We start from the raw sequence: 23,567 nt of genomic DNA on the forward strand, positions 1-23,567 counted from the left end.
CCCAGCTCCCGACACAGAGTTGTGTGCATAACAGGCTGTTAATAGGCTGATTAACAATGGTGAGTTTTCCTTCCTCACTCTGACCCAAAAAAGGTGCTAATAAAGCAATTATTGCACCAAAGAGAAGAGGAGCAAGGGGTCCAGAGTATGCAATGACTGAACAGCACTGAGCCCTAAGTATGTTGCAGTCTACTGATAAAACAACATTAAGGATGGGCCAACAGAGGAACAGAGCTTCTTTCAAAATTCTTAATGGCAAGTGAGCAAACTGCAGTTTTCTTTCAGTCATTGATTGGATTCAATGCGTTCGAGTTATGAAAGTCAGACCAAAATAATATACAACCACAGATAGTTTAGCCTTTTATCTTTACTTTTAACCTACAAAGTGTAAAGTGTTCATAAAAGATTTTAATAAATATAGTAAGGCTTCAGGTGATCACCGTATTGAGTGGAAGAGTTTGCTTTCTAACATACTACAGCTGATACCCAGAATCTTTAAAACCAAAAATGTTCACCACCTTACAGTGAATGATACACATCGCTTGCCCGTTTTGTCTCCCAGCTCGAGGTATCTCTGCACTGTCTTCCACCCATCTCTGATGCACAGAGAAGGACACAAAATATCTGGACATGTTCAGAGAATGCAAGTCTCTTGATTGGTGTGGCCTGAAAGGTTTACTTTCTTAGTACACTTTTTTTACTGAGTCCCCTGGACAATTAGTAATGCAGCTTACAAATAAATAAAGCTCAACCAAGTGGCTTTGAAGCTCATGAAACAGCAAGAAAGGCAGCAGAAGGTCCTGAGGAAGGCCAGTAGTGAAATGTGAGCTCTCACACACTGCAAACCCGAAGCAAACCCCACCAGCAGAAAGTAACTAGTTATATACAAGTTGTTTCACCTTGCCCAGAATACGAGAGGTCTTCTCCAGGGATCCTCTCATTATTCTCTCAGTATAAACCCTTGGCCACAGGGTCTCAGGACCGGGGTGTGAGGAGACTGCTGAGCACCTCCAGATCACTCAGCAGAAAGTGGCCCTCCAAACAGACCGCGGTCCCCACGCCCAGGCACATCTCCCCGCCTGCAAATTAAGCTGGCAGTGCTGGTCCCACAGGCTCGAGGACGGCCCACAGAAGAGAAGCCCGTGCTGACAGTGGCCTGCCTCCTGCATCCTTTAGATGGACTCCAGGATCCAGTCGCCGCTGGGGAGTGGGGAGACGGGCAGCATCAGGTCCCTTGGGGGGCCTCGCTCCTTCCCATCCTGGAGGGAGTTCTGCTCCTGGAAATATTCGTCCTCCTCATCAAAGAAGCCGTTCTCCAGAGCGTAAGTGCTGTCTGGGCTGGCCGCTGCCTGGCAGGCTCCCTTGTATTCCTGGATGGACTCATAGAGGCTGTACAACTGGCAGAGCAAGGACATGTCCAGCTGTCGGAGGCCAACCTTGAGGGAAGGGGCAGGGAGGTAAAAGCAAGAAGTCAGCAACAGAGTGGAATCTTAGCGGTGCTCTCAGTCAGCAATCTGCCCGTGCCAGCATGTTCTTTCCACATGGCCAGTGACTCAGAGCATCACTTGAACGCTCTGGCTCTTCAGTTTTGAGAAAACCTTAATTATGCAATGCCCACACCTCAGACGTGACCCAACACGTCAGGGAACGACCACATGTGTGGGGCAGCGAGCCTGGCCTGCAGAACATCACCTGGTGATCTGGCCTGCCCTGCAGAGCAACAGCCTTGCACATTTTGAAAGCCCCAGCCAGCTTCACTTTGGACACTAAGATGCAAGGGTGTCATCTCTTCCTGCTACGATCAGATTCAAAGAAGACCCCCACGTGCTCTCTGCTTCCTGGAGCAACAGTCTCTTTAATAGAACCAGCAGCTCAGCAGTTAGGGTCATACGCTGCCCCCTGGAGCACCCACCCTCCAATCAGCTGGGTCTCCAGACTCACAAGGAGTCAGACTCCCTCTCCTTTGGAGAAGAGGACATCTTCTCCTAAGATGGCTGTGGGGTCACTCCCCAAAGAGAACCACCGAATAAGCCTTAGTAAGACCTGGGCCTCTACAGATTCCCCTGGGAACTATTTCCCCAAGTGATAACAGAACAAAGAACATTTCAAAGTCACAATTCATCTTTAAGTTCCTCCCTCCCCCAGGGGCCCATCCCAGGGAAAAGAGAACAGTCAGGACAGGAAAATGCATCAATCCCAGAGAGAGAAGGGTTAATTCATCTAGAAATGCAGCGCAGACCAGCGCATCTACTACTCTCTCCAGTGCGTGAGAACCACTCTTGTGAAGCCTGCAGACTCTGACTCCGACCCAGGTCCAGGGCCACTGGGAATGGGGACGCCGAGCAAGCTGCTGAGCAGTCAACCTCAGGGGCTCTCAAGATGGGAAACTCTGAACAGATGCCAGGAGACCTGCCCTGCACCCTTCTGCTTCTGGGCTCTCGAGCAAGTTATTTATCATCTCTATGCCTTGAGGACAAAAGGAAATAATTTCTCTGAATTTATTGGGAGGATTAAATGAACTATCAACTATTTTAATAAACAGCAATCACATGTCTCCCACGTACCAAGCACTGCACTAAAGCACTCAAGAAGCACGGAAAAGAATACGCACACACACAGGGAACAGGTGTTTTTTTCAGTCTAACTTTACTGAGGCTTTCAATGGCTAAGCTGAAGATCTCTCTTGGTAAATGTCACAGTGCACTTGAAAATATGTGGGCTATTTTCACATATCTTTTGATACAGATGTCTAACGTAATTCTACAGTGGTATGAGAATAGACTGTATGATTTCAATACCTTTAGACCATGAAATCTTTGCACCTTGTTTTATGTCCCCGGATATGTTTCAGTGTCTCCTAGTTTACACTGTATGAGAACTTGAATAGAATTTGTATCCTACTGTTGTGTGAAAATTGTATAAATCTTAATTATGTTGAATTGGTTCACCGTGTTTTTTCTGGTCTACTATATCCCTCTGCTTCTCTGTATATTTATTCCATTAATTTTTGAGAGTTTGATATTAAAACTCCAACTAAAAAGCTTAATTTATCTACTTAAAAAAATAATTGTAATATATAGTGGTGTGTGATGAAAGTGAAAGAGGAGACTGAAAAAGTTGGCTTAAAGCTCACATTCAGAAAACTAAGATCATGGCAATCAGTCCCATCACTTCATGGCAAATAGATGGGGAAACAGTGGAAACAGTGGCTGACTTTATTTTTCTGGGCTCCAAAATCACTGCAGCTCCAAAATCATGCTTGCAGCAATGAAATTAAAAGACACTTACTCCTTGGAAGGAAATTTCTGACCAACCTAGACAGCATATTAATAAGCAGAGACATTACTTTGTCAACGAAGATCTGTCTAGTCAAGGCTATGGTTTTTCCAGTAGTCTTGTATGGATGTGAGAGTTGGACTATAAAGAAAGCTGAGCGCAGAAGAACTGATGCTTTTGAACTGTGGTATTAAGACTCCTGAGAGTCCCTTGGACTGCAAGGAGATCCAACCTGTCCATCCTAAAGGAGATCAGTCCTGGGTGTTCATTGGAAGGACTGATACTGAAGCTGAAACTCCAATACTTTGGCCACTTGATGCAAAGAACTGACTCATTTGAAAATACCCTGATGCTGGGAAATATTGAGGGCAGGAGGAGAAGGGGATGACAGAAGACAAGATTGTTGGATCGCATCACCGACTCAATGGACATGGGTTTGGGTGGACTCCGGGAGTTGGTGATGGACAGGGAGGCCTGGGTGCTGTGGTTCATGGGGTTGCAAAGAGTTGGACACGACTGAGCAACTGAACTGATAGTGGAACTATATGTAACCTTGTTCTGTATTTTCCAAGTATCCTGTAAATGTGTTATCACACTTTAATAATTTAAAAAATAAAAATTAAAATATATTTTAAAAATTATTAAAAATAAATTAAATATTAATATTAATAAATATATTTTTAAAAGAAACACAGAACATGTCAAAGGATCTAGTCTTTATAATTACCCAGCAATGATATTTTCTACACAAGAGAAGCTATCCGGTGACAAGACTAAATTCCAGGTCACTCTTCACACCGTCAACCACTCTTATTCACCAGCGACCTCTCTGGTACAGCTGAACAGACCACGGAAACGAGCCGTTCACACTGATCTGGCGTGTTAGCCAAGACACTCAAAAGGAAGACCCAGACAGGCAGAGAGGCAGATCCTGTTGTTTCTGGCGTGATTCCTGTCGTTCCAGAATTCCTTCTATGGTAGAACTTCTAAAGAAGCTGTTCCCAGGAAGAGACTTCCGGCACGCTGGGGGCGTGGCCTCCAGGCACGCTCCGCCCCAAGGCATCCTACTCTCAAAAGTTAATTGGCTATTTTGTTGTTGTTAAGTTGCTAAGCCTTGTCCGACTCTTTGTGACCCCAAGAACAGCAGCCCACCAGCCTCCTCTGTCCATGGGATTCTCCAGGCAAGAATACTGGAGTGGGTTGCCATGCCCTCCTCCAGGGGATCTTCCTGACCCAGAGATCAAACCCGAATCTCTTATGTCTCCTGCAATGGCAGGTGGGTTCTTTACCTCTAGCGAACCCAAAACTGTAAAGGAAAAAGTAGTAGAGCGATGTGCTATCGGCCCAGGTCTGCCACTCTCCTGGACCACTGGAGGTGGGCACAGGTGACTGCAGAAGCCCGGACTTCCCTCAACGCCGTGCTGCCCCGACTGCGGCTAAGGGTTGTTCTCCTTAGGTGCTCAAGTGTCCGAGGCATTCCCAGGCCTATGTGGGAGACGCACAGGCTGGGAGTTGGATCATAACCTGGACCTTTCTGCACTGTGGCGGCCGGTGACTCACAAAGCTGCCTTGTCATCGGGCGGAACGCTGGCCTAGAAACCAAGTCTGACCCACCTAGGAATACAGCAGAGCCCTATACACACCTGTTACACAAGGCAACAGATGCCAAGGGTTTGGACTAATTTGACAGGGATTTAAACACAGCACATGTGCACGCCCACAGCCTGGCTTCTCAGGGCCTCCTTCTTCAGACATGAGGTTCAGCTTCCTCTGGTTCACCAGCAACCCTCCAGATTAGCCAGGAGGACAGGAGTTAAGAACATACAGGAGCAATCTAGCTTCCCACCCAGGACACCTCTTCCCCTGCTGAGGTAGTTTAAACATTTTCACCTGAATTTTCTAGAGGTAAATTGAAAATCCCTAGGCAGCATCCCATAATCTGACCTGGAACAATTCTCCCTGTGCCTCCTCCACCGGTCAGTGAGGTCCCTTCATCCTGATTGTCCCCTGGCTCTGTTTTTTTTTTTTTTTTTAATAGCATCAGATTCATTTTATTTAATTCTCCAAGTTTTTTCCTTACCTTTTTAAATTTTTTTAAATTGGAAGATAATTGCTTCCCACTGCATCCCGGGCTTCCCAGGTGGCCCAGTGGTTAAGAATTCGCCTGCCAATGCAGGAGAGTCGGCTCGATCCCTGATCCAGGAAGATCCCACACACCATGGAGCAACTAAGCCCATGCGCCACAACTTCTGAGCTTGTGCTGTAGAGGCTGCAAGCCTCAACTACTGAAACCCTAGCGCCCTAGCGCCCACGCTCCACAATGAGAGAAGCCAGTGCAGCAAGAAGCCCGCACACCGCAACTAGAGAAAGTCCGCATGTGGCAATGAAGACCCAGCGCAGCAACAAATAAATAAGTGTATCTATTTTTTAAAGTGCAACACCTCCTCTTCTGACTTGGATGGACTCAGTCACCAGTGCTCCTCACCTTCCCTCACCGTCTCTGCCTGTCTCATGGCGATGACCACTCTCTACCTTTGCTGTGGGTGCACATGGTCTTCCTTCTACTTGAGGACATGCCCAGAAGGCATGGACCCATCTCCCCCTTGGGTCCCTCAGCACCCAGTGCAGACCCTTGTGGAGGAAACTCAGACACTGGTGACCAAGGGAAAGCTATAGAGACCCCGATGCCCTCCCAGATTACGTCTGGTGGTGAAGTGGCCTGGCAGTGGGTTTGGGATCCACAGGCTCCTGGCTCCACCCCAACGTGCCCCTGAGGAAAGCCACAGGCCACATGGTTCTTGCCATGTCATCAGAAAAGCACTCACCTCTTTCCTGACAGGAGAAGAGACAAACGAAGATTCCTTCCTGAGTGCTCACTGCAGAGCCAACAGCTGGGAGGCAGGGACAGAGAGCAGGCTCTCAACAGGAGGGCATGAGGCTCGGGGGTGTGGGAAGCAGAAAGAAGGCCTGGCCACAGAACTAAACTGCAGTTACATTTTAGGACATGATTAAATCACCCACAAACAAGAACTTCTCATCTTTCCGGAAAAAAAGTGGGCAGAGGCAGGGGCGCACACCCTCAGCAAGCCCACTAACCCTCACCTCTGTCCTCATCCCGCTGCAGAAGCCCGTCACCTTAGTGATTGTTCCCTAAAGGACAGGCGCTGAGTCACAGCTGCATTCAGAAAACACAGCTCTTTCCTGAAAACCCAGTTGAAAAATTCAGACAGCCTCATTTTAGAAAAGTACAGAATTCTTAGACCCTGTAATTTGTAGCCCCTTGCTGTAGACTTCTGAGACAATCAAGAACAAGCCACTCATCTCCAAGCTTTAAACTGCTGGCCTGACTCCTTCCTCTCTCTGTTCAGGCTTCCTGCTTCCTTCCTGATCGTGTCCCACAAACAGAGCTCCCTGAAGCCCGCTTGCTGTACACACAGGTGGCTTACTCATTCCCAGCATCTCCAACAATAGGGCCAAACAATCCTGAACCACCCTCAAAACAGTTTCAAAACTCACAATGGGCTGGCCACATGTATACACCTCAGACAGGATGGTGGTTCCCAGCTGGGTTTCGGGTCACCAAGTCTCTGAATATCCCTGGAAGGTGATGTTAAGGAGGAAGTTCTTCCTGACTTTTAGATGATAATAGAAATGTTACCATTAGGATACGAGGCTTAGGAGATGAAAGAGAACTGTGGTGGGAAATTAACTGATTGAAAACAAAGCATCATGAAAAATTTTAGGAAGTTTTTAGGAGTAAAAAATATACTTAAGAAAAATAGTCTGTTTTATTTAAGAAGCTAAAAGCCACCAGGGAAGCCCAAAAACAAAAAGTTGGGGGTAATTCTCGTGCTTGTACGAAGCTCTTTTATGTCTCTCTTTTTCAAGAGACATAAAAGCAACTTTTTCTGAAATATAGCAATGAGTAGAAAACAAGATAAACATACGAGGAAATGGTCTTACTTACCCAGGTCCATATAGGAAATTGGGCCCAGGGTGAGGGGAGGGGAGTAAATCTGGTGCCAGCACAGTCTAGTCCCAGTGGTCACACTGGGGTCACACTGGGGGCACTCTGCAATGAGCTGCTCCCGTGCCAGTCCACTATTTCCTCCTCCTGTGATTCCTCAACCTTAAGATGAAAGATACCCCACCTCACATGGTACAAGGGATGCATAGGTCTGAAGTTAAGCTACAGAATCAGGAACAGGGGGTCCCAAAATATGGAGACAGATGCAGAAAAAGTCTGGTGGGTGAACATTTAGTTTGAAACGTAATGGATGATAGAAACTTGACTGAAAAAATTATAGTCATACAATAAAAGGGTTTCTGTAGTGGCTCAGTGGTAAAGAATCTGCCTGCAATGAAGGAGACCCAGGTTTGATCCCTGGGTTGGGAAGATCCCCTGGAGAAGGAAATGGCAACCCATTCCAGTATTCTTGCCTGGGAAATCCCATGGACAGAGGAGCCTCGTGGGCAACAGTCCATGGGGTCGCCAGAGTCAGACATGACTTAGCAACTGAACACACACACACATACAATAAAAACCAGGCAGTTACTTAAAAGAGCAGCTGTCTAAGTACAAGAGTAGGACATTGACCAACGCACACCATTAGGCACAAAAGTTCAAGGTACAGAATAGTACGCTGAGTAGGACCTCACTTTACACATTATCCATACACACATGCAAGCTTTTGACTAGAAGAGAAAATGTCTGTGAGCAGAATTCACTTCTGCAAAGTGGGACTGGATATTTACAGCCTTCTGTACTGCTAAAAAACTTTTTTTCCAACAAGCATGTTACTCTTAATTTTAAAAACTAGTTATAATAAAGTATATAACTTATGTGCATTGCTAGTAGGGCTGCACACTTGTAAAACCTCTCAGCAAGACTCACTGGCAATATCTATCAAAAGCCTTAAAATATCATGTAACTTTTAACCAGCTAACCAGTTCATCACTAGTGGCTCTGGAGTAGAAAATCTCAGCTATACACAAATAGGTAATCCTCACCCTTGTTTTGTGAAGTAGGTGTGGATTCTGTTACCATGAGGAAACTGAGCCCTGAAAGATGCAGGCCCTTCACTGAGAGCAGGGGCTGCAGCCGGGTGGTAGGGCTCCAGCATGCGTGCCTGACCATCAGCCTGCACTGCCCACACAGACTACGCTGGGAGAGGGCGCCATGTCAGCTGGGGGCAGCAAGCTGTTGAGATCACAAGCGACTCTTCTTATTAGCTTTTATAAATTTTCTCTGGTGGCTCAGATGATAAAGGACCTGCCTGTAATGCAGGAGACCTGGGTTCGATCCCTGGGTTGGGAAGATCCCCTGGAGAAGGGAATGGCAACCCACTCCAGTATTCTTGCCTGGAGAATCCCATAGACAGAGGATCCTGGTGGGCTACAGTCCATGGGGTCACAAGAGTCAGACATGACTGAGTGACTAACACTTTGACTTTCACCTTTCTGAGTTTTCCAGATTTTCTACTATGAATATGTATTAACTCATAATGAACCTTTAAAAACATAATAAATGGCTTGTAAATTTATTTTAGACAATACTATTAGTAAATGCCCCAAATTTAATGAGTGTCTAGTATGCATCCACAGGACTGGAATGTAATTAAAGATCGCAGTGACTTAATGGATCATAACCTGATTTCTGAATAAAGAATGTGTTGACAGAACGCTGACCAGCATACTGTTTAAAAAAAGAAGACCAAAGAGAAAAGCTTCATCAGTGTTGATCTAACAGAGAAAGAGCTATGAACTCAGCTGCCTGAGCTGGCCGGAGATACTCCTGCAGGACCCCCAAGCTCCCAGGTGAACTGTGATTCTGGGCTCCCTAAGCAGGCTTCCATCAGTCACTCGGCTCCTCCCCAGGGGGTATGCGTGTGTCAACCTCATCTCCTGTTAACGCTGCAGCCCCACCGAGCTGAGGACTGCCTCAAAAGAGCCCTGGTGATTCAGAGAGAGCAAGCAGACCAGGTCCTACACCTGAAGGCGCCCACGCCAATGGATGGAGCAGCAGCATGAGTGAAGACATCCTTGTCCATCTCTAACCTACAACAATGGATGTACCAATGAAGCCCATTTCCTCTCATTCTGCCCTACGCAGAGAAGGAAAAAGAAAAAAAGCAATTGACCACTGTCTAAGACATGTCTTTGCACATTCCTTTACTTTCTTTCCCAATTACAAAAATAAAATATTCTAACTGTATTAAAAATTCAATGGCTCATAATTATACAGTCTTCCCTAATTTCACATCCTAATGCAGCAGTCTTAAAGTGTTTTGGTCTTGGTTGGAACCCCTTGAGACTCTTAAAATTACTGAAGGTCCCAAAGAGCTCCTATTTATGTAAATTATACCTATCAATAGTTACCTTATTAGAAATGAAAATTGAGAAACTGTCATATAAAGCTATTCAAAAACACGACACCCACTGCTAACATATATCACATTTTTATAAATGAGATTGTGTAAGAAATCTTTTTAATGTCTGGCTTATCTTCTTCTGTACTTGATCTCTCATAACATGCTCTTTTGGTTTAAATAAACCTGGCCTCACATAGATATGTACTTTGGAAAAAGGAGTATTTAAACCACCTTTCAAGTTAACAGTGGATATTATTGTTTGGCACCATCCTTAAGCTGGCTCCAGTGTGGAATTTGAAACTATGCCAATGAGCTTTTAACACTGTTTCATTAAAATCCATCAGTCTTGCATTTTGAATGGATCTTTTAACCATGCACCAAGCATTAGTTATATGAAAAATGTGGAAAATTGATTCACTCAATGTAGACCTTCCAAATATTGATATATTTCCTTAGGTACTATTTTGGAAAGTCACATTTGCCCATATGATCACCACCTAATTATGGACACTCCCACAAAAGGATTTGGGAACCCATAGGTGTCCTCAGACCATAATTTAAGAACTACTATTCCAAACACATCCACTTTTAGCTGTTTAGCATACCTCCCTCAAGACACAATGCACATACAAATGTATATATATACTGTTTTGTAATTTACTTTTCCAAACCTTGAACACCTATGTTCATTTACATAGTTACCACATTCTTTTCAACAATTGTATAATATTCTATCACTGTTATATATTATTATTATAGAATACTACTATATATCACTGCAAAAGATATTCCTACATAAGTACTGTTATTCCCTTGGGTGACTATTTCTGTAAGAAAAGTTTTTAAAATTATGAAAATGAAATTGCAGGGGAGAAGGCAGAGAAGGGAAATGGGATACTTTCCTTCCACTCCCTCAATTCTGGGATCACAAACAGTGGACTATTCATCAAGGATGTGTCAAAGGCCTGAAAGTTCATTACTTAAGATGATGAATGCACACATGAATGCAGTTGATTCTAAAAATCAAGTGGGACTAGAGGAAAAAGCATGACTTAACTAATGACACATGGGAATTCAACACCCATTTGAAGGTTAGTTTGCATTTTGTCATTTTCTTGAATGATAACTAATTGAAATTGCCTCTGTGAGAGTAGATTCAGTAAAGGAAGAAAATCTGAAGCTAAAAATCAGGAAACCAAGTTCTTGGACAATAAACAGAAAACTTTATGTCAGTGTCTAGTGTTTTTAGACAACTGACATAAAAAGCAAGAGAAAGGGTTGGTGTCCACACGATATTAAAGGCCAGTGGCCATCCCCAGTCTCCTTTGACCAAGGCCAACCAAGAATCCTACATTAAGAGCTAACACTCTTATTCCAGATGGCACTGCATGGGCTTGACTTGAGACTGGCCTCCAACCATAAGCCCATTTAAAGACTCAAACCCCCTCTCTGAGACCCTGTTGTCTTGTATAGGGTGAAGACTGAACTCTGCGGGGATCTGGGCTATTCAAGTTCATGGCCATCTCCTAGTTTCTAGTTCACCACACAAGGCTGTCAGGCATTTAGGTGTTGTCTCAACTAAAATTAAAAGACCCTTACTCCTAGGAAGAAAAGCTATGACGAACCTAGACAGTATATTAAAGAGCAGAGACATCCCTTTGCCAACAAACAAAGGTCCATACAGTCAAAACTATGGTTTTTCTAGTAGTCATGTACGGATATGAGAGTTAGACCATAAAGAAGGCTGAATGCTGAAGAACTGATGCTTTCAAATTGTGGTTCTGCAGAAGACTATTCAGAGTCCCTTGGACCGCAAGGAGATCAAACCAGTCAATCCTAAAGGAAATCTACTCTGAATTTTCATTGGAAGGACTGATGCTGAAGTTGAAGCTCCAATACTTTGGCTACCTGATGGGAAGAGCCAACTCACTGGAAAAGACCCTGGTGCTGGGAAAGATTGAAGGCGGGAGGATAAGGGGGCAACAGAATATGAGATAACAGGATGGCAGCACCGACTAGATGGACATGAGTTTGAGTGAGGCCCAGGAGATGGTGAAGGCTAAGGAAGCCTGGCGAGCTGCAGTCCACGGGGTGGCAAAAAGTTGGATACAACTTAGCGACTGAAAAACAACTAAAATGCGGGAAAGTTGTGTTGCTGCTCTCAGGAATCAAACCGTTTTTCTCAGATTCAATTCTTCACCCAAACCATTGCAGTTCAGGAATTCAAAAGTTCTGTGTGGACAACTTCCCACTCACAGGTGGGTGACCAAAGCAACTATTGGATAGTTTGAAAAAAAGAAAATATGAGGCAGAGAGTTTTCAAAGTTACTATTTAGAAAGGTGTTGCTGATGGTTTGAGAAGTGGAACTCAAGAATCCTCAGAGATCTACCATCTCCCGTCTCCATGTCTGAGGCTCTCCTTCTGTCTCTACACTTTCATATGACGCTTCTGAGGACCTAATAAGCTTGATGAGCTAAACTTACAGGGCTGCTGGGCAGTGGTCTCTGAAGAACCCTGCAAGGAAAGATGTGTGCCAGGATCCCTGTGGACTCTGAGAGTCACGTGTGTGCTTCAACCACATGCAAGGATTTGAAATGCCAACAAAGATCCTCTGAGCCAAGCTAGCCTGTCAGCATACCAGATAAAAATCTTTCAAATTGTGGGGCCCTTGAGGCCATAGTATATTTATCCAGAAAGAGGTCTGCAGGGAATAAAATTGGTATAGCCACTATGCAGAACAGTATGGAGGTTCCTTAAAAAGCTAAATAGAGAGCTACCATAGCACCCTGCAGTCCCACTCCTGGGCATATATCCGGAGAAAAACATGATCTGAAAGGATACATGCACTCCAATGTTCACTGCAGCACTGTTTACAATAGTCAAGACATGGAAGCAACCTAGATGTCCATCAACAGAGGAATGGATTAAGAAAATATGGAACATACACAATGGAATATTACTCAGCCATTAAAAAGAACAAAATAATGCCATTTTCAGCAACATGGATAGACCTAGGGATTGTCACACTGAGTGAAGGAAGGCAGACAGAGGACAAATATTGTATGACATCCCTTATAAGAAAGTGGAAGTGTTGGTCACTCAGTCATATCTGACTCTTTGTGACCCTATGGACTGTAGCCCTCCAGGCTCCTCTGTCCATGAGACTTCCCAGGCAATAATACTGGAGTGGATTGCCACACCCTCTCCCAGGGTATCTTCCCAACCCAGGACTGAACCCAGGTCTCCTGCTTTGCAGGCAGATTTTTTACTGTCTGAGCCACCAGGGAAACCCAACATCCCTTCTATGTGAAATATAACATGATACAAATGAACTTATTTACAAAACAGAAAAAAAAAACTCACAGCCTTAAAGAACCAACTTATGGCTGTGGGGTGGGGGTGTGGGGAGGATGAGGGGAAGGGACAGTGAGGGAGTTTGGAATGGACATGTACACTGCTATATTTAAAATGGATAACCAACAAGGACCTACTGTATGGCAGATGGAGCTCTGTCAACGTTATGTGGGAGCCTGGATGCGAGGGGAATTTGGGGGAGATGGATACATGTGTATGTATGGCTGAGTCCCTTCACTGTTCAGTTGAAACTATCACAACATTGTTTTGTTAATCGGCTATACCCCAATATAAAATAAAAAGTTAAAAAAGAAAAAATATTTAAAAATACTAGATATCTTATATTTTGGCTGTCCAGCAGTAGCCCCCTGCTCCATTTCTGCAAACTCATCTTTCTTTTAGGGATGCCCAGCCCTGTACCCCATCTGCACAGTCACACCACCTTAGTAAATAAAACACCATCTTGGCCTCAGTCACCAATAGCTGTCCAGACGCCCCAAGCTGGGCCCACTGGTATTCTTCCACACAGTATTTCCAAAGTGGCAGTAAGAAGCATGGCTGAAACTGGGAGTGTGGACACTGTAGACAGTCACATTCCAAAATGTAGGGGGGGGGGGGCCGTGAAAAGGAGGGTAAAGAAGATTACAGTAGCCTTCCTGGGTTCCCCACCAACCCTGGTTCTAGTCTGCCTCTGTACACATCCAGCCCTACAAGGCTCTCCTTTTGCAAGAGCTTGTTCAAACTGAGTCTCTATTATTAATAAAGTCTTCAGACATGAAAAGTGGCACATGGTCTAAACTACAGCAAGCGTACTCCTGTAAAGATGCCCACCTCTGCTAGATGTTATAAGCTCCTTAACACCTGGAGAGTTCAGCCCTATATCCTAGTTCAGCCCTGTATCCTCTACAGCACTTTATAACCACCAGACATGTGGCAAACATCTGTCTGATACAATCCAAATATACTCTCTGATGTTGGGGAGGGTGGGGGGAAACAATCTGAACTTCTTGTTTTAAAGGATGCTTTCAGGTCTAAAGAGCAAAAAGCATCTGTCTGACCCTCACAGCTCTCCAAATGGGCTCACTTGGGGAGGGGAAGGAAGCTCACAATGGCACAGAACTTCAGAGTAAGCCCATTACTAGCACAGGAAGTGCTGAAACTCCAGCGGACATCAGGACTCTCAAAGCAGAGCAGGGCGTCACCCACACAGGCGCCCCTCAACACCAGCTCCCTGTGTTATGCCCTGATCATCCGGCAATCAGTTATCTGCAGGCCAGGCTCTGCCAGCCTCCGGCTCCACGTTCTGAAATGTTTAACATACCCTTCCACTGATGCGACGGCAAACCACCTTCCCCCATCAGCAGCCACTTCTCCTGACTCCCTTATTGCTGTGATGACCCCCACTTTCCCAATGATGAATGACTAAAGTTATTACTGCCACATTAATGGCACTCCATGAAGTTCGACATTTTAATATACACTGACCTAGAAAATACTTGCAACATGTGCCCCCCGCCCCCCGCCCCCGCCATAGCAGTAAAACCCTATGATTTAACAGGGTCTTGGAGCCAGACACGTCTGGCTGAGATTGTCACATTAGGTGAGCTACTTAAATTCTGAATCCTATTTTTTAAAATGTAGGCTTTCAGTATCTATCTCATGGAGAAGTTATAAAAATCAAATAAGATGATGTAAGGAAAACTTTACCCTGTGCCTACCAGGAGATATCCCCAAATAGTAAAGTGATCAGGTGCTAGGACTGTAATTTTTAAAATATTATTTATTTATGGCTGTGACACATCTTGTTTGCCTCGAGGACTTCTCTCTAGTTGTGGTGCTTGGGCTTCTCGCTGCAGTGGCTGCTCTAGTTGCTGGGCACGGGCTCTAGCGCATATGGGCTTCAGGAATTGTGACATGTGGGCTCAGCGGGTGCAGCCCCCCGGGGTCTAGAGCACAGGCTTAATAGTCATGGCACACGGGCTTAGTTGCTCTACAGCATGTGGGATCTTCCCAGATCAGGGATTGAACCTATGTCTCCTGCACTGGCAGGCAGATTTTTTACTACTGAGTCATTAGGAGACAGAAGCAGAAGATATTAAGAAGAGGTGGCAACAATATACAGAAGAATTATACAAAAAAGATCTTAATGACCCAGATAACCACGATGGTGTGATCACTCACCTAGAGCCAGACATCCTGGAATTCGAAGTCAAGGGGGCATTAGGAAGCATCACTACTAACAAAGCTAGTGGAGGTGATGGAACTCCAGTTGAGCTATTTCAAATCCTAAAAGATGATGCTGTAAAAGTGCTGCAGTCAATATGCCAGCAAATTTGGGTCACAGGACTGGAAAAGGTCAGTTTTCACTCCAATCCCAAAGAAAGGCAATGCCAAAGAATGTTCAAACTACTGCACAATTACACTCATCTCACATGCTAGCAAAGTAATGCTCAAAATTCTCCAAGCCTGGCTTCAACAGTATGTGAATCGTGAACTTCCAAATGTTCAAGTTGGATTTAGAAAAGGCAGAGGAACTAGAGATCAAATTGCCAACATCCGTTGGATCATTGAAAAAGCAAGAGAATTACAGAAAAACATCTACTTCTGCTTTATTGACTATGCCAAAGCCTTTGACTGTGTGGATCACAATAAACTGTGGAAAATTCTGAAAAAAATGGGAATACCAGACCACCTTACCTGTCTCCTGAGAAATTTGTATGCAGGTCAAGAAGTAACAGTTAGAACTAGACATGGAACAACAGACTGGTTGCAAGTCGGGAAAGGAGTACGTTAAGGCTACATATTTTCACCGTGCTTATTTAACTTATACTCAGAGTACATCATGTGAAATGCTAGGCTGGATGAAGCACAAGCTGGGTCAAGATTGCTGGGAGAAATATCAACAACTTCAGATATGCAGATGACACCACCCTTATGGCAGAAAGGGAAGAAGAACTAAAGAGCCTCTTGATGAAAGTGAAAGAGAAGAATGAAAAAGTTGGCTTAAAACTCAACATGTATACCTGTGGCGGATTCATTTTGATATTTGGCAAAACTAATACAATTATGTAAAGTTTAAAAATAAAATAAAATTAGAAATAAATAAATAAAAAGGAAAAAAAAAAACCCTCAACATTCAGAAAACTAAGATCATGGCATCCAGTCCCATCACTTCATGGCAAATAGATGGGGAAACAACAGAAACAGAGACAGACTTCGTTTTTTGGGCTCCACAATCACTGCAGATGGTGACTGCAGCCATGAAATTACAAGACGCTTGCTCCTTGGAAGAAAAGCTATGACCAACCTAGACGGCATATTAAAAAGCAGATACAGCGCTTTGCCAACAAAGGTCTGTCTGGTCAAAGCTATGATTTTTCCAGTAGTTATGTTTGGATATGAGGATTGGACTATAAAGAAAGCTGAGCACAGAAGAACTGATGCTTTTGAAGAAGCGTGTTGGAGAAGATTCTTGAGAGTCCCTTGGACTGCAAGGAGATCCAACCAGTCAATCCTAAAGGAAATCACTGAATATTCATTCATTGGAAGGACTGATGTTGAAGCTGAAACTCCAATACTTTGACCACCTGATGTGAAGAACTGACTCATTGGAAAAGACCCTGATGCTGGGAAAGATTGAAGGCAGGAGGAAAAGGGGATGACAGAGGATGAGATGGCTGGATGGCACCACCAACTCGATGGACATGAGTTTGAGTAAGCTCCAGGAGTTGATGAAGGATAGGGAAGCCCGGCATGGGGCAGGCAGTCCATGGGGTCGCAAAGAGTTGGACTTGATTGAACGACTTATCTGAACTGAACTGAGCCATCAGGGAAACTCGACTGTAATTATTAATTGTTTTGCTTAGGGGCACTTTCCATTAAAAAACTTATTTCTGGGGGCTTCCCTGGTGGCTCAGTGCTAAAGAATCTGCCTGCCAATGCAGGAGACACGGGTTCAATCCCTGGTCCAGGAAGATCCCACATGCCACAGAGCAACTAAATCCGTGCACCACAACTACTGAGCCTGTGCTCTAGATCCCAGGAGCAGCAACTACTGAGCCCACGTGCCACAACTACTGAAGCCTGAGCACCTCAGAGCCTGTGCTCTACAAGAGAAGCCACCATAGTAAGAAGCCCTCTCATTGCAGCTAGACAGTAGCCTGTGCTCACCACAACTAGAGAAAAGCCAGCACAGTCAAAAATAAATAACATAAATAAAATTATTAAAAAAAAAAAGTCATCTCTGGCTCTTTATCATCACCATCCTTACTCTGATATTTACCCAGCAAGGCCTGTGGATTCTATTTCAATGAAGTGTCTCCCACGTGATTCTCGTTTCACATTCCGGGATCCCCAGGCTGCTGCAGGCTCTCATCTATCCAAGCACATCTCCAGTACCTCCCAAGCTCAGCCAGCTCACCCCTCTAAGCACCCTGCTTTCACATTAACTCTTCGAAGCCAGTTCTCCGGCTTTACCTGTTCCTTTGCTACTCTTGAGGCCTTCCTCAGCCCACTTGGCCCCAACCCGTCCTCTCAGGTGGAATGTCCACGCCTGCCCTATTCCAACAGGAGCGCACGTCAGTCTTCATTTTCTACCACCCATTCTCTTCTTAAAATGCAGTCGAATTCAGAGGGCTTCCACACTACTGCTCCTCTGTGCTCGTATACTTTTTAAAAAGGAACTAACTACATTCTGCCAGGACTTCTTGTTAGTTCCCTGGGCATAGATTTGACCTAAGGCCTTCAAATTAAATAGATCAACACAGACTACTGGGCAGATAATTCAAGCACAAACTCTCAACTCTAATCTTGCAAGCCCCCACCCCCACCCCCGTGGGAGCCTCAGTTTGAAGCGACCACTCAGACCCCACTGCCCTAAGTTAGTAAATCTCAAAAAGGCAAAAAACCCCAGAGTACTCCTAAAGACTTTGTGACATTCCTTGAAAGGGACTTGTCAAGGCCTGTAGCCATGTTCTGTCTTTATCTCAGCTAAATATCAGATGGCTGTTTTTTTCTTGTGTTTCCGATAGGCTGAGAGAGAGCTCTGGTCCAGGGCATAATTAGAAGGCTGTGACTGTACTTTAGTTGCACCAGGAGGGACCTGGAAAAACACTTTTGGGAACAGCATGGTTACTCCCAAGTTACCACTGAGGAGTGTGCAAGACTCCAGAGCATGTTTATAAACCAGAGAGAGCTTCACAGGGGGAGTGGCCTGAGGTTTTCCTGTCTCTGGTCTCTTAAATTAACCAGGATGAGTCTTCCTATTTCACCCTCTTTATTTATGCTGCATCCAAGTTCAGACTCTAAACATACTGGGTGTAGGCTTATCTAATGAAATTACAGCTTACCAGCTGTGCAATCCTGGTGTTGATTAATGCTGATTAATAAATAAAAACAGTTGGCTTGAAATTTAAGTCATTCTGTAAGAAGCTTAGAAAATCTTCTCAGGGAGAACTGGAAATCACTTCAGTGGCAGCCACAGAGTGGGAAGACAATACTGAATTGCTTAAAAGGTGTTAACGCTGTTTCTAGATTTAATTCTTACTTTTCAGGACAGATATTTTCCCGAAAGAAATGCAAAATTGAATTTTTCTAAATAATATAGTAATATACTAAAAGCATATTTAAAGGATTCCTATTATAAATTTAGGTGCCAACTTATTTGGGGGGACAAAAAAATTTTTTCATATATTAGATTTCCTTAATAAAGTACTTATCTGTAGGGGGGAATCTGCATTAGGTAAAAGGAAAGGGCAAATTCTAAACAGAGAGAGTGGCCAAGAAAGGTGATCAGAGGCCTGCAGGAGCGTTAGACGGTTTTTCTGTTGTCTTCTGAGCTGGCCTAAGCCTGGAGAAAACTGGAGACCCTTGAGCTGCTTTCGGCTTCACTTTAACTCATTAGTCCTACTCCACGAACACCTAACATACTTCCCAACGACCGAGAAAAACTAAGCCCCATTGTTTGCAGCCCAGGCACAACCTGAAGAACCCACATGGACTTCACCCACACGGCGAGGACTCCACCGCCCCAATCCTCTCTAGCGGGCTTGGGGAACCGGCCACCACGCGGAGACTATCAGGGTGAGCGGCCACCGGCATCTGCGGGCAGGAGCCGCTCCGCTGTAATCCGATTCTGCACGCGCCCTGGGCGGGGGGGAGGGGGCGAGGGCTGTTCCAATCCGCAGTCTACACTCGCGAGGACAAAAAGCTGTTCTCTTCAGGGCAGGAAAACACAATTGCACACAGCTCTTAAGCCCGCGGGCGCAGTGAAGGCCGCCCCCCGACCCCGGGAGATGAACTGCCCCCTGGGGAGGGGTGACCAGCCGCCCCCGGCCCGAGGCCAAGCGCTAGCCCCACGCAGCCCCTTATGGGTCTCTGAGCCAGCTGGGGCCGGACGAAGAGCGCCGGGTCTCCAGAAACTGCCTTTTGAAAGGGGTACCTCCCTGGGCGAGGGTCCAGTAGTGGGCACAGAGAGGACAAGCAAAACGGGGTAGTTGAGAGGGCAGTGTCCCTCTTTACGCGTCGGCGCCTGGGGCCAAAGAGCCTGAGACGGGCGGGTGGCGCGGGGACTTCCGGCGAACTTTCCCAGAACGGCGAGCCCGGCTGGAAAGGACCCCCGCTCCGGCCCGCGGACCTCCCTTACCATCTCCTTGCGCAACAGGGCCAGCGCGGCGTCCAGGTTGGGGGGCTTGGCGGGCAGCGCCGCCGCCCTAGCCCCGCCGCCTCCCGCGCTCCCGCGGCTCAGCTCGTCCTGGATGCGCGACTTCTGCGCGTACAACCTCTCCAGGTGCCTCCAACCCCCCGACGCGCCGCCGCCCGACGCCGAGTGCAGCAGCCCGCTCAGGCTCTTGGGCAGCGGAGGCAGCCCGTCCACCCGCAGCCCGCGCACGGAGCCGGCAGCCCCGGCTCCGCTCATCCCGTCCGGCCTGGCCGCACGCTCTCCGGTCCGCAGCCGCCGCCACAGCCGCCTGGGGCCCTTGCTCCCCAGCCCGCCCCCTTCCCGGGGGCGTTCCGCCCACTTCCCCTCCCCACCTCGCTGCCCCGCCCCGAGCCCCGCCCCTCCCCACGCCTCTCCCTGCGGCCCCGCCCCGCCCCTCTCCGTGCCCCCGCCCCCCACGCCCCGCCCCCTCTCAGCGCCCCCTCCCTGCGTCCCCTCCCCGCGCCCCGCCCCCATCCGCGCCCCGCCCCGTCCCCTCCCGGGCCCCCCTCCCTGAGTCCCTGCCCCGCCCCCTCCCCGTGCCCCCTCCCTGCGTCCCCGTCCCGCGCCCGCGCCCTCTTGGCGCCCCACCTCCCCGGCTTTCCTGCGGCTCCGCCCACTCACCTTCCACCCCTGCGCCCATCCCCGGGCCGGTCCCTGGCTCACCTTTAGCCCCCCCTGGGACTCTCGCCTGCCGGCCCTCCTCGTGGAGTCGAGCCCTGCCCTGGCTGCCCCACTCCCGGCAAGGTGGGCTCCGCCACCAGACCCCAAAGCTGCTTCTAATTACTGATAGGCGAGGGTCACCTCAGATGCGATCTGACAAGGCCAGTTGGTGCGGCGAATCGGGGTATAAAGGCTCCCCCTCGGGGCAGGCAGGACGTCGGGGAGGTTTGGTAGTGCTGGGATCGCGCCCGCGGTTACGGTCCTTAGAGGCGGCGTGGTCGCAGCCGACGGGGTCCGCGGAGACCGCGGGGAAGGAGGCGGGGCTCTGGCCACGGGAACCTACCGCACCCCACCCCAGCTCCCGCCCGTCCGCGAGGGCTGAATCTAGACCGCCTACTGCTAAGTGTGACTTCCTGCCGGGAGATCTGGGGCCCCCAGGCTCGGGCTAGTCACTAGTTCACTCGAGGGCCCACAGGCCTTCTCTGTAAATGGCAACGTCCATACCATTGTCCGTACCGACAGCAGCCAAAAGGAGCGCTGAGTCAAGAAGAGCTTGGCCAAGAGGAGCCAAGAGTCATCTTTGGAAACCTCAAAATGCGACCAAACGTGTCCTTCAACCTGGCTACTCTGAACACAAGAGTAGTTCTCAATGGAAATGTTAGGAGAGTGAAGAAAAGGATTATATCTCAGAAACTATTCTTCAACTCTGAGGCAAAAACAAATACCATTCACATCTCAGAGAGGGAGAGAAAAGAAAGAAGGCTCTATCTTTTGGAGGAAGAATAAAAATGACAGATGTTACAACCAGATTAGAGACAGTAAAGATAAGAAGTTAAGACCGATTTGCAGAGACAGTCTCACTGCAGATTAAAAACGAATGCGTATATAGAGAATGGATACATTATAATGTCTACTGTTGGCTTTCGTTATAAAAGGGACTTAGTTGTTCTAAATGCATTCGATGGGATCACAATTATAAAGTGTTCTGAACACTCTCAGACATTAAAGAGCCCTGCACTTTTGGGGTTTTCCCCCCTTTATCTACCATTCCCCATAGACTCCTCTCCAGCATCCATCTGCAACATTGGCAGATGTTCTTGATACACCCTTGCAACCTGGTGAGAGGAACATGGAGAAGCCCCAGTGTAAGCAGTGTGATGCAAGGGTGTCATGAAGGCTTCTCACCCCACCCAATGCCCAGAATTTTCATCCTCATCTCTGCGCCTCACCTTCCACTAATTGCCTAGTTACATTTCCTGATTTCAGACATTCATTCATTTGCTTATTTAAACAGTGGGTGTCTGGGAGAGTTACAGATTTGCTTGTGTGAGAGAGTAAGGGACGGGGGAGAGGAAGGGATGGGACATTTGATCTTTCCTTCACACCTTGGCATGGATTGTTTTAATTTGCTGTGTCAAGTTGCTGTCTGTCCTACAATAATTAGCAGAAATCATTGACGTAAGGTGGTAGCAGGTTATGTGATGGCGCAATAAGAAAAGAAATAATTTCAAAGTATGTGGGCACTTAAATCACTGAAAGCATATACTTGAGAGGATTACACACGACCCGAAGGAAAGAGGGTTGGAGCCAGCGGGATAGCAGAATGAGGTCCCTGGTGCCAGGACAAGAGAGACAGTTTACATGATGCAAAACCTACAATTTTCAAGGCAGGTTCTGTGTTCAGGTATATGCTCAATGAGGGGAAATCATTTATATTATCAAACTATAACATCCAGTGTGAAGAGAAATTTCTGCAGAATGTCTGTGATACTGATTAAGATTTTATTTGTATAAACTCAAAACATAATTATGCAAGAGCCCATTAAATATTTTAACACCCATGGGGCATGTCAGTACTGCTTTATTGTTGTTTAGTAGTTAAGCTATGTCCAATTCTGTGACCCCTTGGAGTACATAGCCCACCAGGCTCCTCTGCCCATGGAATTTCTCAGGCAAGAATACTGGAGTGGGTTGCCATTTCCTTCTTCAATAGTTTGTGCTTATTTAAAGGCAAATATCAGATCAGATCAGATCAGATCAGATCAGTCGCTCAGTTGTGTCCGACTCTTTGTGACCCCGTGAATCGCAGCACGCCAGGCCTCCCTGTCCATCACCAACTCCCGGAGTTCACTCAGACTCACGTCCATCGAGTCAGTGATGCCACCCAGCCATCTCATCCTCTGTCGTCCCCTTCTCCTCCTGCCCCCAATCCCTCCCAGCATCACAGTCTTTTCCAATGAGTCAACTCTTCGTATGCGGTGGCCAAAGTACTGGAGTTTCAGCTTTAGCATCATTCCTTCCAAAGAAATCCCAGGGCTGATCTCCTTCAGAATGGACTGGTTGGATCTCCTTGCAGCCCAAGGGACTCTCAAGAGTCTTCTCCAACACCACAGTTCAAAAGCATCAATTCTTCGGCGCTCAGCTTTCTTCACAGTCCAACTCTCACATCCATACATGACCACAGGAAAAACCATAGCCTTGACTAGACGAACCTTTGTTAGCAAAGTAATGTCTCTGCTTTTCAATATGCTATCTAGGTTGGTCATAACTTTCCTTCCAAGGAGTAAGCGTCTTTTAATTTCATGGCTGCAGTCACCATCTGTAGTGATTTTGGAGCCCAGAAAAATAGTCTGACACTGTTTCCACTGTTTCCCCATCTATTTCAAGGCAAATATAAGTACCCTTTAAGGTTCATGCTTATGTCAGGAATGAAGTAATTTTTAAAAACTTCTGAAAATATGTGTTTTTGCTCTAAGTCTGAAATGCCAGCCTTCTGATCTCAGATCAGAGTGAACCCTAGCCATCTCCTATGCAGCTAAATCAGTCTTTTCCCTCTGTTGTTTGTTGTTCACAAGCCCTTGGAAGTCAGAAAATACAGACTTTTATTTCAGTGCTGTAGTCATTAACCCATACCTCTTCTTAGACTTGTTTGTAGATCAGTGTCTAGGTCCTGGGCCTGAGAGCTCTGACTTCACATCTGATGACACTCAGTGGATCTCAGCTTCGTTTCCCAGCCTTTTCAGCCAGCTGTGCACTTGATCTCAGGGTGAACTTTCAAAGACTCACTGAGTGCATCCTCATCTCCCTCTATCCTCTCCTTCCACCAATCCAGCCACTTCTTCATTCCATCTCTAATCCCTACCCATGTGCTTTCTGGAACATCACAGAGTCCTTTTGTGCTTTTTTGTAATTCTAAACGTTTAAT

General features: G+C 46.5%; 1 protein-coding gene and 1 pseudogene across 1 annotated transcript; one reads left to right on the plus strand and one right to left on the minus strand.

The window, feature by feature from the left end:
* Nucleotides 1-347: 347 nt before the first annotated feature.
* FAM89A (family with sequence similarity 89 member A) lies at nt 348-19,959 on the minus strand. The gene is made up of 2 exons (NM_001101257.1): nt 19,646-19,959; nt 348-1,436 (listed from the first exon to the last, which is right to left on the minus strand). Exons 1-2 carry the CDS (start codon nt 19,916-19,918, stop codon nt 1,173-1,175), a joined length of 537 nt encoding a protein of 178 aa, NP_001094727.1. The 5' UTR covers nt 19,919-19,959; the 3' UTR covers nt 348-1,172.
* On the plus strand, nt 10,545-11,156 carry LOC132344117 (short coiled-coil protein-like; annotated as a pseudogene).
* Nucleotides 19,960-23,567: the final 3,608 nt, after the last annotated feature.

The sequence above is a fragment of the Bos taurus genome, chromosome 28 (assembly GCF_002263795.3).
Source record: "Bos taurus isolate L1 Dominette 01449 registration number 42190680 breed Hereford chromosome 28, ARS-UCD2.0, whole genome shotgun sequence".
Lineage (NCBI taxonomy): Eukaryota > Metazoa > Chordata > Mammalia > Artiodactyla > Bovidae > Bos > Bos taurus.